The following is a 17,494-nucleotide window of genomic DNA, read 5'->3' as shown; positions in this document are numbered from 1 at the left end:
GCCATTATTTTTCACCTACTATTTTGTCCACAGCTTCTACTTCAAACTAGGGTTCCTCTTATTAAATACACCACAGTTAATTTCTGGGGGTTGGTTGATAACTGACAGCTATCAGAATTTAGTGAGCCTTAACATCATTTTTCCGTAATAGAGCTTCTGATGAGGATCCAAGCAATCACTTATATGAATACACTGTTTAATCGAGGAATAATCTATCTGTTTTCTGATTGCTATTCGATTTCAACTGGTGTACTAGAGAACACTGGAATGTTCCAACAAACAACGGATTGCTAATGACTGGCTGACTGAACCCTCAGATTGTATGCTGATAATATTAGCAACTACTCGAGTGTCTATTATAGTATACCAGACGCCTCACTCAACACTATACACATTTGCATCTGATCCTCATAATAACTCTATGAAGCAGGAACTATTACTTCTCTTTAATTTATAGAGGAGCAAGCTGGGATTTTAAGTAACTTGCCAGAAATCTCACAGCCAGAAAATGGCAGAGTTGGAATGTAAAGCCAGGTGCTGACTCCAAAGTACAAGGTCTTAACAATTAACAGACCCCCTAAATGATTTTTAATAATTAATAATTTGCTTTCCTGTTCTGAATACAACTACTAATTGGACTGCAGATAGTGATACTATCTCTTTCCATCTAAGGATTCCTTTCAACAAACAATTAACCAAGGTATTCTGAGTCAAAAGATCAAGGAAGGGTAAAAGATTTATTACCCTTCATATTTAAAGTTAAAAGAACTGGAGAAATTGGCACTGATTGGAAGGAAAAAAAAAAAGTCAAATTACTAAGACCTTGGAGAGTAAAACATTAGAGCATAATCATAGGAGGCTATTATGTTAACCGAGACTCTAGAAATACATAAACATCCTTACTACCTTTGCTTATGGTTTTATGGTTGCTATTTTTTTTAGAAGTATTTTACTACATTTCTTAAAAGCAATTTTCAACAGTCTTTATGAGTAGTCACTGTATCTAACAGAACCTAAAACTCCTTAAAGGAAGTCAATGTGAAAATAGAATTTGCTTAACAGAAATCTTTATAAAAAATGGCTAGAATTCATCTATTAAGTGAGAAAATATCAGAAAACGATAAACTCTAAGCCCAAATCTTATATACCATGTTAAAAATAACTTAAAAAAATCTTCAGATGTTTCCTACTCATTATTACAATTGGACACTCCATTTCATTGAACCGTGTTCTCTACAAACTTAAATATTAGCCTTAAAAATACAAACACACAAAACAACCCCCCAAAGCACAAAATGTTGCCAACAAACTCCAAATCAAATACCAGTAAAGCAAACACTAAAAATCACGCTACTGGAGTCTACTGCTTCTAATGGAATGTGGTTCTTTTCATAATCAGACTTCAGGTCCAGGGGGGTAAAAAAAAGACAAAAAGGACTCATAGTTTAGAGATCAATAAAATTCCTTCTACATATGTCCCTAAAATCACAGAAAATTTAAGGAAAAGACAGGGGTAACAGGAGATGGATCTGCTATTGGAAAAAAAAAATTTTTTTTTCTTGCTTATTCCTCCTTGCATATCAGGAAATCTCTACTATCCCAACTCCTACCCTATTTTGAGGTAAGAGCCAACTCTGCTTGTGTGAAGTTATTTGAAGTGAAACATCTAGGTATTCTGACTTTAAAATAACTTAATTATTAACCAAAAAATCAATCAGAGGCCAAAATGAAACTTTTTAAATAACCTCTTTTTATAACCTAAGCTCTATTTTCCATTTGACTTTATTTAGGAACGCGGCAAAGAACACTTGGGAAGATCCCAAGACTGCAGACACCTCAAATATCATGCTTTGTTTATTTGAAAGCTAAGGACTTGATTAACTAGTTTTAAGATATTACTAAATAATCACCCTTAATTCTAGAATTAAATGTATTTCAGTGGCTGTTACAAATATAATTTGATAAAAAATTCCTTAAAGATTAAATATGCTGTGAGAAATCTAACACGTTATTTTGTACGTAAATAAATCCCTGTCTTAGATGTAGGGGGGCAGTCATTTGAAACTAGAGTAAGTCCCATTCTTTCTTTGTGGTGACCTTTCAGGCAGTTTCTAAAGGATGAGAAACATTCTGGCAGAGACACACTGGACTTCTTAAAATTCTCAGAGAAATGATCACAGGAGAGATGAAATATTTAGTAAAGAAAAAGTACCATAGAAATGTTCAGTAATTCTCAAATAAGACTATAACTGACAAAACGTTTTAGTCATGAAATACTCTTTTCATAACACTTAAAACAAAGGCAGAGCATTTCCTTAAATTGAGAGTGACCCACTTGAGAGAAAGGCCATTTAATAAGCAAGTGTGTTAAATAGCCACTATTTTAGAGAGAATGACTTTAATTACTGGTTTAGTATTTAAATGGTTGGTACAATCCTGTAATATCTGAAAACAAACAAACCTGAAGTATTTGAGTTAAATGCTATGATCCCTAAACTACTTAAAACCAAGAAGACAAACCTCATTCCTCATCACTGACTAGTAAAACTTTAAAAATGTAAAACAAATTTTATAAAAAGGCTGCCTTCTGAAGAAGGATATCAACTTTAATGAAAATATCTGAGGCTTCAGGTTTTAGGAAAGAAGCCGTCAGCTGCAAGAGAATGAATGTCCTTCTGTTTCAATTCCTTAGTCAAAAAGAGTAACTCTACATATGGTTAGGAAAATAATGTTTTTCTTATTTGGAGAATACATCTAAAACTCAGTATCAAACAGACAAACAGCAACAACAGAAAGGGAAACTACCCTGTATCATTCTAATGCTTTCTACTTCTCCAGATCCATGTTATTTATATATTTCACCTGCTCTATTTTTAATGTTCTCCCAACAACATTTCCAGTGGGCCCAATCTGGAAAGAAGAGAATTACTATGCAGTCCTTTGAAGGCATGTTCAAATGTCAATGGGATGGTATTATGCAGTGGTCCCCAACCTTTTTGGCACCAGGGACCGGTTTCGTGGAAGACAATTTTTCCATGGACGGGGTCGGGGGAATGGTTTCGGGATGATTCAAGCACATTACATTTATTGTGCACTTTATTTCTATTATTATTACATTGTAATATATAATGAAATAATTATACAATTCACCATAATGCTGACAGGAGGTGGAGCTCAGGTGGTAATGTGAGCGAGGGGAAGCAGCTGTAAATACAGATGAAGCTTCACTTGCTCGCCTGCCACTCACCTCCTGCTGTGCGGCCCAGGGGTTGGGGACCCCAGGTATAATGAGTTTTCTGAGCAGTTCTAAGAGTTTAGCAAGTGCCCTCTGGCAAAGGAGACCGGTAAAGAAAGGAAGGAAAAGTGTCAAATGCAGATGTGGGGAGCTGGGTAGTATTTAGTGTGGGTAGTGTTGGGGGGGAAAAAAAGAGAGTGAACAAAGAAAGGAAGATAAAAGTGAAGAAAGTATGCTGAGGAATTACGAAAGAGCTCTGTCAATAAAAAGATCCTTTGACTCTTGTGCCTCAAAATGCCCAAACCTTTGAGCATTCAACAGACCAAGTCAATTTGTAAAAACTTTGTTAGCTACATGCTTGCTATTCAATTTGTGAATAAATAAAACCCAATCTAATAGTTACTAATAATCACATCTTTAGCGTCACTGGAAGATTTAGAAATCACACACTTTGATGTTTCTGTAAGTCACATTCTTTTATGACTTTCTTATTCTCATTTTTTAAAATACAATAAACGGGGCTTCCCTGGTGGCTCAGTGGTTGAGAATCCGCCTGCCGATGCAGGGGACGCGGGTTCGTGCCCCGGTCCGGGAGGATCCCACATGCCGCGGAGCGGCTGGGCCCGTGAGCCATGGCCGCTGGGCCTGCACGTGCGGAGCCTGTGCTCCGCAATGGGAGAGGCCACAATAGTGAGAGGCCCGCGTACCGCAAAAAAAAAAAAAAATACAATAAACGTTCTTTTTCACTACTCTTCCTACATCCAAAGTCATGAATTGATTTCTAAAAACATGAATGGCATTATTTATCTTAAGATACCCAAATGAGGGGCACAAGGTATGCCAAACTTATCACTGAGTGGTTTCCCTGGATGAAATCTAACTTATTCAAATAAAGAAAATATTTCAAAAATTTATTTGTGATACTTAAAGACTAAATTATCACTAAAGCCCTCCTGATTTTCTTCTTTACTGGCTTCCAAGAAGGATGGCATTTATGCAGATACCATCTGTGTGCCCCTGAATAACCCTGGAACTGTCAGTTATATTTAATATCATCACAACTCCAAACTGAATAAATGAAGATGTATTTAAATGGCTGGCTTTGGTCCCTAGGCTGACTCTGAAGAAGAGACGGTGACTTCTTTGATGACAGCAATGCTGCTTCTTTCACTTTTGATTCCCGGTAAGATTCTGGTTCACAGTAAGAATACACTGACTGCCACATTACAGTTATTTTCTACGTAAGAAAGTGTAAGCATTAGAAAACGCTAAATGTACCATATATATATATATATATATATATATATACACACACACACACTGTGGAATAAAAAAACAATTCATACATTCATAATAAGGAGGACAGATATTTTATGAGACAGATAAGTCATTGCTAATATGCATCATGAGAGGTGAGTATAACCTAAAATAATAATAATTTTAAAAAAATCCATTACCTGGTTGTTTGGCAACCACAGTTATCTAAAAGAAGAACAAAACAAACCTACAAGTTCTCACAGAATTCTGTGGAACTTTTTGGAAGGAAGAGGAGGCAACGCATTTGTAAGGAAATTCGACTTCTGCATTGTGTAAGACATCCTTAATATATAAAGAAATAGTAACTAAAAATCCAAAGTTAAACCATGTTACTCATGTCAAACATGCCACTCAGCAATATCTCTGGTTACCTGCACCCATAATTTATACTGCTCTAAGGGAATAAAGGACAACTATATTTTCCAAACTGTATTAACAAAAAGAAATAGTTATAAGAAAAAATATTAAGAATAAAAATAAGCTTATTCAGTTTTAGTGACTCCTAATTAGACCTGTTCAGTTCACCTTCACTAACACAGCCTAACCTACTGTCAGCTTCCCACCTGCCATCACATACACAGGTGCAGCCTTGTTCTTGGAGCCCCTAATGGACGCGGGACAGCTAACAGCAAAAGGTGAGTGAGGAAAGTTTAACTGAAGTTTAATAATTAGAATAACCAAGTAAACAAAAGAAACTTGGAACGGGAAGTAAAACCTCTGGAAAAGGTACTGTGAATTTTCAGCAATGTCTAGGAACTTCAAAAACCCTTCGATGCTGAAAATCTAATGCTAACTATGAATTTTAGATTGGCAAAACAATTATATCCAGTCTTTAAAAACATACATGTTGGGGCTTCCCTGCTGGCGCAGTGGCTGAGAGTCCGCCTGCCGATGCAGGGGAATCAGGTTCGCGCCCCGGTCTGGGAGGATCCCACATGCCGCGGAGCGGCTGGGCCCGTGAGCCATGGCCGCTGAGCCTGCGCGTCCGGAGCCTGTGCTCCGCAACGGGAGAGGCCACAACAGAGGAAGGCCCGCATACCACAAAAAAAAAAAAACACATGTTCTTTTGTTCACCTTAAAAAAAAAAGAATATCCTATTCAATTTAACAAATATATAAGCAAACATATGTTCACTTTCTTTTGTCCCTACCGTCCTACACTCTGTCACTCATTTAGTTTGTTAAATGGATAGGAAACGCACCATATCCCCCTGCCTGGATGGGTGTTTTTGGAGAAGCACAAGCATACAGACTAAAATCCTCTGTTTGGAAGCCAGCCCGATTCAAAGAGGGTTCGGATGCACTGCGGTGAATTTTTGGCAATGAGCGGGCCAGCAGCTCAATAGAGGCGAGAATCTAAAAAAAGAAAAAAAGGAAAAAAAGAAAGAATGATGAAAATCTAGGTGGTGTTAATCTTTAAGAGCCCCATCATACTCTACAAGAAAGCATATGAAATCTTATAATACATTGTTTTCACTATTATCCCAAATGCCTGGAAAATACTAAAGAAACATACTTTTCCTTAAAAAGAAGAGAAAATTACCAAACTATTACAGCTTTAGTCTCTATAAACTGAATGGGAAAAGTAACCCATAGTTAGCTTTTCTTTACATTTTATAATCTTAGATCATTTGCCAGCCTTGAAACAGTAAATAATAAAAAATTTTAAATCAATTGTATACCTATTTCTCACAGACCACAAGTCCCTTTTGGGAAGAAGATGGAGCATAAATAACTAAAGCACTATATAACTTCACAAACAGAACCATTAGAGCAACTTATTCTTTAAAGAAATTTAGTAATGGGAAATGTCTTACACACACATAATTAAAAACAGGGCCCCAATGACCCAGAATGCCAGCGCCACAGGAGTGAGAAGTGACAGATGAATACCCATAAGTGAAAGAAAAGATAGGAAAACTCTACAAGTAGACACCAATGCACAAAATGTAGAAATACAGCACGTTTTTAAGGTACAAAGAAACAGGTTATGACTCTTGAAGGCATACAGTATGATAATTCATGAAACATACATATAAAGGGCTTGGCACAATGCCTGGTATATAGTAAGTACTCAATAAAGCTTTAGCAGCCATTATTACTACTACTATGATTATATACTATATAGTAGTATTATACACATTATATACTACTATTATTATTTTTCTCAGCTACCAAAATTTTTTTAAAAGTTAAACTGTAATCTGTATAATGATTAGTGTAAGAAGGCAAAGAAGCAATGTTACAAAATTTTTAAAATTATAAGCATAACACACAAATAAAAATTCAAATAATACAGAAAAGTATGAATCCTACCTTCCAGGGGTAACCACTGTTAAAGAGTCTATACTTTCTTCTGGACCTTTCCTATGCATAAACATGCACATATGAAAACAGAGCCCATCCCCTCCCTCACCACCATTTAAAGTGGTATCACAGTACACATTTTTCTGCATTGCTTTCTTTTTCCCTCACTGACATCCAAGCCATCTACAGAGAGATACCTTGATCTTTATGTCTTTAATTTTTCCAATTACAGTTAACAGTCTTTATCTGGATACCTGTGGGGGCAGATTCTGTAGCATATAGCATAGATTTTCAGGAGTGGAGTTACCAGAGCAAAAGGTATATGTATTTTAAGTTTATAGAGCCTACCAAGTCCTTTCAAAAAAGGTCAAACCAATTTACATTCTTACCAACATTCCTTCCTTACTTCCCAACATTGTTCCCAATGCTGGATACCGTCAATCTCAGAGACAAAATCAAAATGTATTTCACAGTTGTGACTTTGCATTTTACCGATTATCACTGATGTTATTATTCCTAACATCCTGTGCTTAAGTTCATTCAGCATTTGTACTTCTTTTGTGAATCACCAGTGCATATTCTTTGTTGATTTTCTTTTGATTACCTTTTACTTATGGATTTGTAGGAGTCCTCTGTATAACATAAACACTCTTTATTATACATGCTACAATTATTTTTCTCAGTGTTTTTCTTTCAATATTATTTTTACTATATAGAAATTTAAAAATGTTGAATGTAGTCATACCTGCTAACCTTTTCCTTTATAACTTCTGGATCCTGCCTCTTGCTTAGGAGAGCCTTTCCTACCTTAAGGTTATAAAAATGATTTGTTATTTTATAGTTTTTTTACATATAAACCTTTAGCCATCTGAAATTTATGTTTGTGTATGGTATGAAGAGACATCCTGTAATGAAAATTTAAAAATAATACTTAAAAGGGGCAGCCTTTAATAATCTGGAATACTCATATATATATTTCATTTTCTGATACCATGAAAAGAATAAAATATTACTTATATTAAGAAATATGACCATTTTGTCCCTTTTAATACCATTTGAAAAGTGAGCCTAAGGATATAATCTGCATTATTAATGTACATCAACCACGTTAAATAGGAAATCCTAGCACCTGGGATGTGAAAAGAGAACATGGTGCAGAATCGTGCTCACAATGGCCAACAATACCGGTCATTTACTTTGATGGTCTTAAACCAGTGGTTTTCTGGGTTTAAAAAAAACCCAACTCTTCCTCAAAGGAATAGTAACGTAGAATTCCAATATGTATAACATATAACTACTCATGCAGCCATTCAGCCTCCCCTCCCTGCTCTGGGACAAGCCCCTGAGAGACTTGTTAAAAGCATAAATTCTATCTTTAATTCTTTAGATAGGGATAAAAGATTCACACATTCCTGTAACACTGACTTCTAAGAAACTGAGCGAGGACTGATAGCATTCACAAAGGACCACGTCAGTAAATTATGGCAGCTGAGTTATGGGAGTCAGCACTTCCCACCTGAAAACTACTGACTCATCGGGACAGATTTATACAGCGCTATCATGATTTTCTAGGCATTATAAAACACCAAATTTATATTACAATATCTACTACAGCTAAACTTTCTAAGACTGTTCAGGTACTTAGTTCCAGTTCATGAGGCTTAGGAAAGATTATTAAATTGAGGGCTTGAGCCTTCCAACTTGAAAAGAAAAAAAACAATGGAAAGTTTCCAAGAATCAGAGAACGGCAGACAGTACCAACAGTTGCCTTCTCTTTTTGCCCCAGGTAAAAATGCCCCTCAAAAAAACCTAACATTAAAGGGATGCTTGCAACCTGTTTATTTTACCATCAAGAAGAATAAAAGTAGCAGTGCACAAAGTGTAGTCTGTAGAAAAACTATTTTTATACTAGTACTAAGATATTATTTGCCTTTTTTACTGTCATTATTTTACAAGTGTAAGGGGAGGTTTCAGAGGCTATATAATGTAAGATATTGCAACATAATGAATGCAAAGCAGAGAATCCAGCTATCTTTTTGCAGAGATTTGCAAAAAGTCTAAAACAATGTCACTTTTCTCTAAATATTTTTTGTTTGAGAAAATATAATTATTTTTCATAAAAACATTATTTAACATGTAATGGTTTTATTACATTTAAATAAATTTATAAATAAATATTTTAAAAAGTATTTTTAATTTCTAAAATGGGAATTACTACTTACATAAACAGAAGGTCTTTGGGGTTCTTCAATAATTTTTAAGTGTAGAAAACAGTTCTGAGACCAAAAAGTTTGAGAACTGCTAGACAAAAGCAAAATCTTTCTGAATATTTTGTATTGGGATCCTAAGTTTTTAGGTGTACCACTGTACAACCTTTATAAAATCACTTTTATGTGTTTACTTATCTGGAGTCTGTACATAATCACATGGAATCCAAATCCATAAAATACAAACTGTGCTCTAAAAAGTGCCTAAAAATCTGCATCAGAATATTAGTCTGTCCTTCTAGGTAACATAAAGCTTTTTCTTACTTGGGGAAAGAGTGGTCTCTCATCTCTTTTCTTTTTTAGGCACTCTGCCATTAGTCTCTTCATGGCTTTTGGACAGTTACTCCGTACCTTACTGAGATCTGGAGATAGATATCCTCGTCCCACCATAAAAATTATCTGGGGAGGAAAAAACAGGCAAGTCATATAACCTTGAAGATAAGCTGAAAAATGTATAAACATTGAAAATTCAACAAGCTGTGCACTTATGACATGTACTTTCCTGTATGTACGTTACACTTCAATAGAAAGTTAAAAAACACAATGCTACTAGTATTCTGATTCCTATATACCACAGACTGTGGGGAATCAATACTTAATGTGCCGCAAGGTGAAATCTTCATGACCCCTGGACTACTGCAAAGGTCTCCTCACTGCTCCGCATGCTTCCCGTCTCTCCTTATCCAATCCATTTTCCCACTGATAGTAATCATTCTGAAATACAGATCGGGATTGTGCCTCTTCTACTCAACCAAAATAGTTAACCTTTTTAACAGCTGTTTTGGCATCTGAATTTTAAATTCTTTTGTTGAGGAAACTCTAATGGGGCATTTAATTATATAAGTCTGAGAATCAGAGCCTCCTCCAGAAGGAAAGTAAAGCTACTTGGAACTAAAATCTTATGTTTTTTTTTTTTTTTGTGGTATGCGGGCCTTCCTCTGTTGTGGCCTCTCCCGTTGCGGAGCACAGGCTCCGGACGCGCAGGCTCAGCGGCCATGGCTCACGGGCCCAGCCGCTCCGCGGCATGTGGGATCCTCCCGGACCGGGGCGCGAACCCGGTTCCCCTGCATCGGCAGGCGGACGCGCAACCACTGCGCCACCAGGGAAGCCCAAATCTTATGTTTAATGACGTAAAAAGCCTTGTCTTCCCTGGGTACAGAGATTTATAATCTTTCTGATTTCTTACATTTCTAATTTTCTGACTTGTGGTTCTTTTGAAAATGGGCAGAGAGAGATGTTAGCAGTCTTAGGTGTGATGGAAGACAGAGGGGTTTTGATCTTAGAGGGAATAGGTTCAATAGAGACAGACTAGAGGCTAAGGTGGAGAGAGCCAGTCAGAGATCCCCGGTTATAGGGTAGAACTGATAAATTTTAGGAACAGTCAAGTTTGATATCCTATTTTATGTTATTTCTTGTTTGGTGCTGTAATAACCCTTATTTAACTATAAGCTGATTTGCCCAAGCACCACTAAAGTGAAGGTGTAAAGTTTAACCTCCTTTCCATCTCCTCTATCACAACTGCCCTTCTCCCACTTCACAAAAGGCACACCTTTTACCTATACGGAATTTAACTACCGTGCACACTGCGTCAGGCTGTAACACTGCTGAGGGTACCAAAGGGACGCTTCCAAATATTGGTCTAACTGGACTCTAATGAATGGGTAGCAAATCCCTTTGCACGACAGTACGTTTCCAATGCTTTGCTTTCAGCAAAATTAACTGAATTGTCAGCTAATTGTTAAAATAATTTTAAATGACAAGTTATTATATAATTTTTGGTATGCTATAGAAATGAGTTCAAATAAGCAGTGATATGGTTATGGTAAAGAACTAATCTTGCCCAAAGAGAGGGCTGGCCTTTGCCTTTGGCTCCTGTGAGGTAATCCCTAAGCCCTTGGAATGTCCTGCCTGGTAAGAGTGCCTTTGTTTATCTGGGAGTCTAAGGTCATGTCAGATAGTCTATGCTATCAATGTGATTCTACAGAGGGGGCTTTAAGTTACATGGTATCAGCTTGACCTCTGTAGGGGCTAAAAACTAAGGTCAACAACAGAGGTGGTCAATTGTTATCTATGTGACTGAGGCCCAACAATCACTCAAGGCTCCAGTGAATTTCCCTGGTTGACAATACTTCCTGCACGTTGTCACGCATGACTGCCAGGAGAATTTAGTGCTGGCCACAATTCCACGGGAAGAGGACAACTGGAAGTTCCATATGTGAAACTCTCCTGAATTCTGCCCTATGTGCCTCTTCCCTTGGCTGATTTTAATCTGTACCCTTTTGCTTTAATAAACCATAACGTGAGTATTAACAACTTTCAGTGAGTTCTATAAGACTTAATGAATTACTGAACCTGAAGGTGGTCTGCTGAACTCTGCATGTGGTTATAACAAAACTCCTGACTTTCCCATATTCTTATTTATTTGAACAATATTCCTCAGCACTTACTTCTTTAAAAATAAAACTAGGAGAAGGACTGATGCTAAGTCCCAGCTTATTCTAGCAAAAGTCATATTTTTCACAAATAAATGACTGAAGAGAAAACAAAAGCCCCTTGTTGCTCATTAAGAAACACATTTCCGGGCTTCCCTGGTGGCGCAGTGGTGGCGCAGTGGTTGCGCGATGCAGGGGCGATGGGTGGGAACCGGGTTCGCACATGCCACGGAGCGGCTGGGCCCGTGAGCCATGGCCGCTGGGCCTGCGCGTCCGGAGCCTGTGCTCCGCAACGGGAGAGGCCGCAACAGTGTGAGGCCCGCATACCACAAAAAAAAAAAAAAAAAAAAAAGAAACACATTTCCAATAAAATTTTACCTGTTTCTTTATATCAAAACTCATGTTATTTTCATCAGTTATATATTTAGTAATTATTAATAGCATAATTTGGAATTTAAAAAGTTAACAGCCTAAAGTCACTGGGAAAAATTTAATTCTAAATTTAAGCACATTTTTTTGTTGCAAAGATATAATTGAATGATCAATAAAAGGGTTTAGAGCATAAAAATGTTACATTAGGGAAAAAATTCTGTGGAGGAAGTAGGACACAAATAATTTAGAGACAAAAAAAGAGCCATGTAAAATTCCAAAAATTAATGAAGAGGTTTTTTATTTTTTAAAACAAGTGATGATGGTAAGAATCAAATCAGTATGACGTTTAGATTTTATTTGGTACATTTAAAAGAATGATATAATGCTTTTTTTTTTTTGAAATGTCAATATAATACACTGGAAATTACATTCTTTGCAACTATTTAAGCTGAAAGGAAAGGTCTTTCCTGAATGTAATTCATGGACAGAAAATTCAAGTGGCACTTATACTACAAAATCAATAGCTCAGTTTGAAATTCTGGGACTGGTTATTTTCATTCTCAATCTACAGCCGCACTCCTGGTATCCCTTCCCCTTCATTCACTCCTCTGTGTTACTGGAGCACAGGTCTGCTCATCCTCAACATCACCCCCTACACTGCCTCAACAGAGCTGACAGCACAGCCTGTGTTTTATTCACCTTTGCATCCTTCTATATCTCACAGCTTTTGCATACAGTAGATATCAAAATTTTTTTATTAAAATAATTTGCATGTTGATAAGACACTGGTACTTATTATCATTTTCTGTCTCCTTGAGATCTTGTGCTTAGAACCCAGCCACCATACTGTGAGAAAGTCCAAGGTTCCTTTGAAAAAGTCGTCACAGGAAGACCCACGTCAAGAAGAACTGAGGCCCCTGGCCCTTGGCCAAGACTAAGCTTCCAGCTGACGGCTAACTGGTCACATACCTTCTCAGGTATGTGATCGAGCCATTTTGGAAGTAGATCCTTTAACACCCAGTGAATCTACCACAGCCAATAATACCATGTGAAATAGAGATAAACCTTCCACACTGAGAGAAGGCCAAATTGCAGATTTACAATTTGTCTAAGCCACTATGTTTTAGGTGGTTTGTTATAGCAATGATAACTGGAATTCACGTGAAATAATAAATGTTATCTGTTATTTTCTTCTAAGATGACACAGCACGTCTGCTCCAATTAAAAAAAAAAGCCAATTTACCTAGCTTAACTGAGCACATTATTAATCCCAATTTAGTAAAGAAGCTGCACTGAAAGAGAGCAAAACAAAATGATAAAGAGGGGGAAAAATGACAAAGCAATTTCTCAGACTTTCGGCACTAGGGTAAGTGAAGTAGAAAGGCATGCTAACTCTGCAAAGTAACGTAGGGATGGTCATCCCTCAAGGAGCTAAGAAACCTGTTTTAGGAAAGAACTCAATCTTTGTAACTGTAAGGAATTCTTTAGTTCATTCTCTTATTTTTAATAATTGAAAAAAAAAGATACCTAGAGAGGTACAGTGGCCAGGTCATGCAGGTCATGAGTCCAAGGTCTGCCATTACATCACACTGCTTTACCAGAGTCCTGCATTGAATTTACAGGCAAAACCTGCCACCTCAGACTATAGGGGGGTGAGAGTGTAGGGGCATGGGTCATTACCATATTATATGGTAATGATGTAGCTGTCCCATCTCCCACGGAAAAAAAAGAATATTTCTAGATTTTCAATTAGAAGTCCAATCTGAGAGCCATGGAGATCAAAGTATGAGAGAAATAAAAATCAAATCAAGGAGATGGATGGAACAGTACCTGGGGGTTACTTCACTGAGGATGACTAGAGTTACTGATTCAAAAGAGGGAGTTCCATGGAAAGCGCCACTTGAAGAAAGCAGACTAGATGGTAATGAAGTAGAAAGGGGATAATGGGAAGAGTATATAATTCTTTCATATCCTTTTTCTTCATCAAATACTCAGTTTCAGACTGGCATATTCCAGAAGGCTCTAACTATACTACCAGAAAGAATTAACTAGTAAACGCCTTACCCTTCTGTTGGTCACTCACTTACTTCTCTCATGGAGAGTAAGCCCTTGCCACATCATTTATTATACTCCCATGGAGGACAAAGCACCTAAAATGCCAAGAAGTGGATGAGTGCAGAACTCTGGGAGGCTTTTTCCATATTTTGGAGACACTACTACTTATTTCCATAATATAACTTTATTATTTTATTAAAATAAAACTTATTTACTGACAAATGGATTTCATCCAGATCTTAGGTTCATAAACTTCTATTATTTGTAGCCTCTATGATAAATCAACTAAAACTAAAATAAAATTCCCTTGTAATTCCTCTAGAAGAACAGAATGCATAGGAAAATTAAACACGGCATGGGGTATTATGCTGTATGGCTGAGTTAATAAGACTGTAAAAGGCAGAGCACATGAAGCTGCTAAATTAGAGACAATCTTGCTCTTCAGGCTGCCATCATCAAATCAATCATCTCAGTGATCTAGGATCTGTCACAAGTACACTAAGTGCAATGTTTCAATTATGTTCTTTAGCTACTATCTTGGTCCATCCTGAATCGAAGTTTCATGGGGGCTTAAAAGATCAGATCATCAGAAGCCAGGTCATAGATTTCTTTTTAACACTTAAAGCTATAATCCAACATTCTAAAGCTATGAAAGTAGTTAGAAAGACCAAACAGCAATTTAAAAAATTAGTTTTATGCTGACTTATGTAGAAAGGCAATCATTTAAAAAATTCTCAAAATAGAGAATCAAGACCACTGTTGGGTAAGCGCCATATGGGGATTCAATAAGCATATGCAAAGTATATGACAACTTAGATCACTTCTCTGATATCACATGATAGTTATAAGTTCTTAGTGAGAAAGCTACTCAGTATCTTCAGAAAGCTTTAGTATCACCAAAAAGACTGAGAGTTGAACTGCTGACCAAAACACTACTAAATGAAGTAATATATTTATACATTAAAAACTATCATTTCATTAGGTTGGGAGGTTATGATCAAACACATAAAACACTCACGCTTTTGAAGATTCTTTACACTGGTGATTCTCAACTTTGGTATGTATCAGAAACAACTGGCAAACTTATTAAAAATGCAGATGCTTGGACCCACCCCACTGAATCAGAATTTACTCCAGCATCTCCATTTTTTAAACAAATTATCCAAGTGATTCACATGTGCATCACAGTATAATGTATAAATATTATTTAATCACAGTTTATATGGTCAACTATTGTTTTCTAATATATTAACAGTGTAATTGCTGCAATCTCTCTCCACACACACACACACACACACACACACACACACACACACGCACTTTTAAAATGTTGAGGTATATGAGGTAATTTCAGTAAAGACAATTCATTTTTCTTGGCCAGTATTAAAAGACTAGGTGAATTTAATATGGCTGGGATCGAAAAGGCAAGAGCTGCACGAGGCTATGTTGATACTTTGGAAGGTAAGGAACAGAGAACAGGAACTTTTAGGAAGAGAGAAGTAAAAAATTCCCTCCTACTTGAATTCTCACCGCAGAAAAATGAAAGCATGATGTAACAGTCCTTTCATTTACCTAGTTTTAAAAATTTAAGAAGTATGGAGAAATCTTAATAATTTTAAAAAGATTTGATATAAAGAAGTTCAGAGCTGAGTGCCTGGCTCAGCACAATCTGTGATAGAGTAAAAGGGATAAGCCCAGATGCTGTAGCAGCAGAGCTCATTCTTCTAACTGTGCCATGGTCAAGAGGCATGAGGTAAAATCATTACTGCATCTCTAGTTTCTAGTCAGAAGATCAGGAGTTTCACTCCACTACAAGGCTTAAGCACGATATTTCCAAGAAAGGCCTTACATGCTGCTATTACTGCCAAAGGTATACAAAAGGTTCTAAAACTGGTGACAAAGATCAAGAGATCTATCCTTCATGCTTACCCAGGATCCAATACCTCTTTTCTACAATGATTTGGAGCCTTTCTACAAACAGTAAAATGAACCTCAAGAGATGGTAAATATTTACCTGGTCCCTGTTGTTGATGTTTGAATAAGGTAACTGTCCGGTCATCAATTCATACAGAACAATCCCAAATGCATATACATCTGACTGAAAGCTATATGGGTTTTTATCTTGCATTCTGATTACTTCTGGTGCCTGGTAGAACATACAAAGAAAAACATTCTTGTTTATTCTTCACATCAACTGAATAAAGACTAAAAACCAAACTATTATAATTCCCAGAACAATGCTTCAATGCTTTTATCATTAAATAACCCATGTAATATGTAATCAATTCTCTTATTTATGGCCAAAGAAATAAAACTGATTATGAAAGATAAATTTTAAAAAATGCTCTGTAAACTGAGAGAGGCAGTACTAGCTGAGATTCCATATTATTAAGATTTTATAATTTTATCAGCTGCCCTCTTTCTGCACAAAATACCATCACTGCCATTTGAATTTTTCCCATGACTTACCCTATCAAGAGTGAGTTCCTACCTTCCATTCCTGATTCAGGAAAGAAATACTAGACCTGTTGTTATGAGATGTTTGGAAGTAGCACAACCACTATGGTAATCACCTTAGAATTTAAGTTTTCCCATTGGTACAAATGATTCTCCTTATCTCAGGGCACCTCAGACAATAATCGTAAAATTTCAAGACCGATAAACTCCTTTCTTGCCTCCAAAAGCGGTATAAATATGCTATGGATGATTTATTAACAAAAGCAATAGACAGTAGGTAGATTTAGTAGAGGATGGTATAAAGAATCTTTTGGCTGCTGCTGCTTGGGCAAAGATACAGACCTAATCATATCTGTTACATTTTTACACATTTCAGTCACTGTATTCTACAGCTAGATTTCTTATTAGCTGTTTACATGAAATACAATAAACAGTTGATTAATAAATGGCTGATTAAATCTTAGCTTAAAGGAGTTCTTTCACCTTGCATCTTCTGTATTGTTTCATTTGGAAGAAATTAGAGAAACTGCAGGGTATTAAAAAAACTTTGTGAAAACATTAATTTGATACCAAAACCAGGACTGACTGCAAAAATGAAAGACCTGAGACAAGATTCTTGGTTATTGGTCAGGGTAAGGCAGGTCAGGCTATCTCACAAGGCAGGCAGTAACAGCATCCAGCCTCACCTGCAAAACAGACTCACCTGTGCAGCCTTTAACCTCTCAACATCCAGACTACATTCTAGTCCAATAATATACCATCAGAGTCTGGGGATGGGAACAGCTTCAATTGTGAGTTATAGTTCCCCAGATGACTTTAATGTCCAACCAAGGTTGAGAACCACTGATGAAAGATGTGTGGGAGATCCAGATGAGAGTAAGCGACTGGGGGGGTGTGCAGTGAAGAAGGTTGTATCTGTTTGCTTTTGTCATATATTTTATTGATAACTGCTCTTGGTAGTATAGCACAAAATAAACCACATACAACTGTGATGTAATGAACAAGCCAGAATATAAGAGGCTGGTTATGATACAGACATAATTTTCAAAGGTA

General features: G+C 36.7%; 1 protein-coding gene across 6 annotated transcripts in view; it reads right to left on the bottom strand.

Moving 5' to 3' along the window:
- BRAF (B-Raf proto-oncogene, serine/threonine kinase) overlaps nucleotides 1–17,494 on the bottom strand; it is a 149,568-nt gene that overhangs the window by 7,434 nt on the left and 124,640 nt on the right. For 3 of the 6 annotated variants that reach the window (XM_028489662.2, XM_028489664.2, XM_024127925.3), the window contains 4 exons: nucleotides 15,999–16,130; nucleotides 9,390–9,524; nucleotides 6,868–6,918; nucleotides 5,754–5,907 (listed from right to left, as the gene is read on the bottom strand). In XM_028489662.2, coding sequence (XP_028345463.1) covers nucleotides 5,754–5,907; nucleotides 6,868–6,918; nucleotides 9,390–9,524; nucleotides 15,999–16,130 — 472 coding nt within the window. Of the gene's footprint in view, nucleotides 1–5,709; nucleotides 5,908–6,867; nucleotides 6,919–9,389; nucleotides 9,525–15,998; nucleotides 16,131–17,494 lie in introns of those variants that run through there. The other 3 variants (XM_028489663.2, XM_024127933.3, XM_024127928.3) reach the window with 2 other exon arrangements.

This window comes from Physeter macrocephalus, chromosome 5, assembly GCF_002837175.3.
Source record: "Physeter macrocephalus isolate SW-GA chromosome 5, ASM283717v5, whole genome shotgun sequence".
NCBI classification, from domain to species: Eukaryota; Metazoa; Chordata; class Mammalia; order Artiodactyla; family Physeteridae; genus Physeter; species Physeter macrocephalus.
This window is presented reverse-complemented; position numbering and strand designations above follow the sequence as displayed.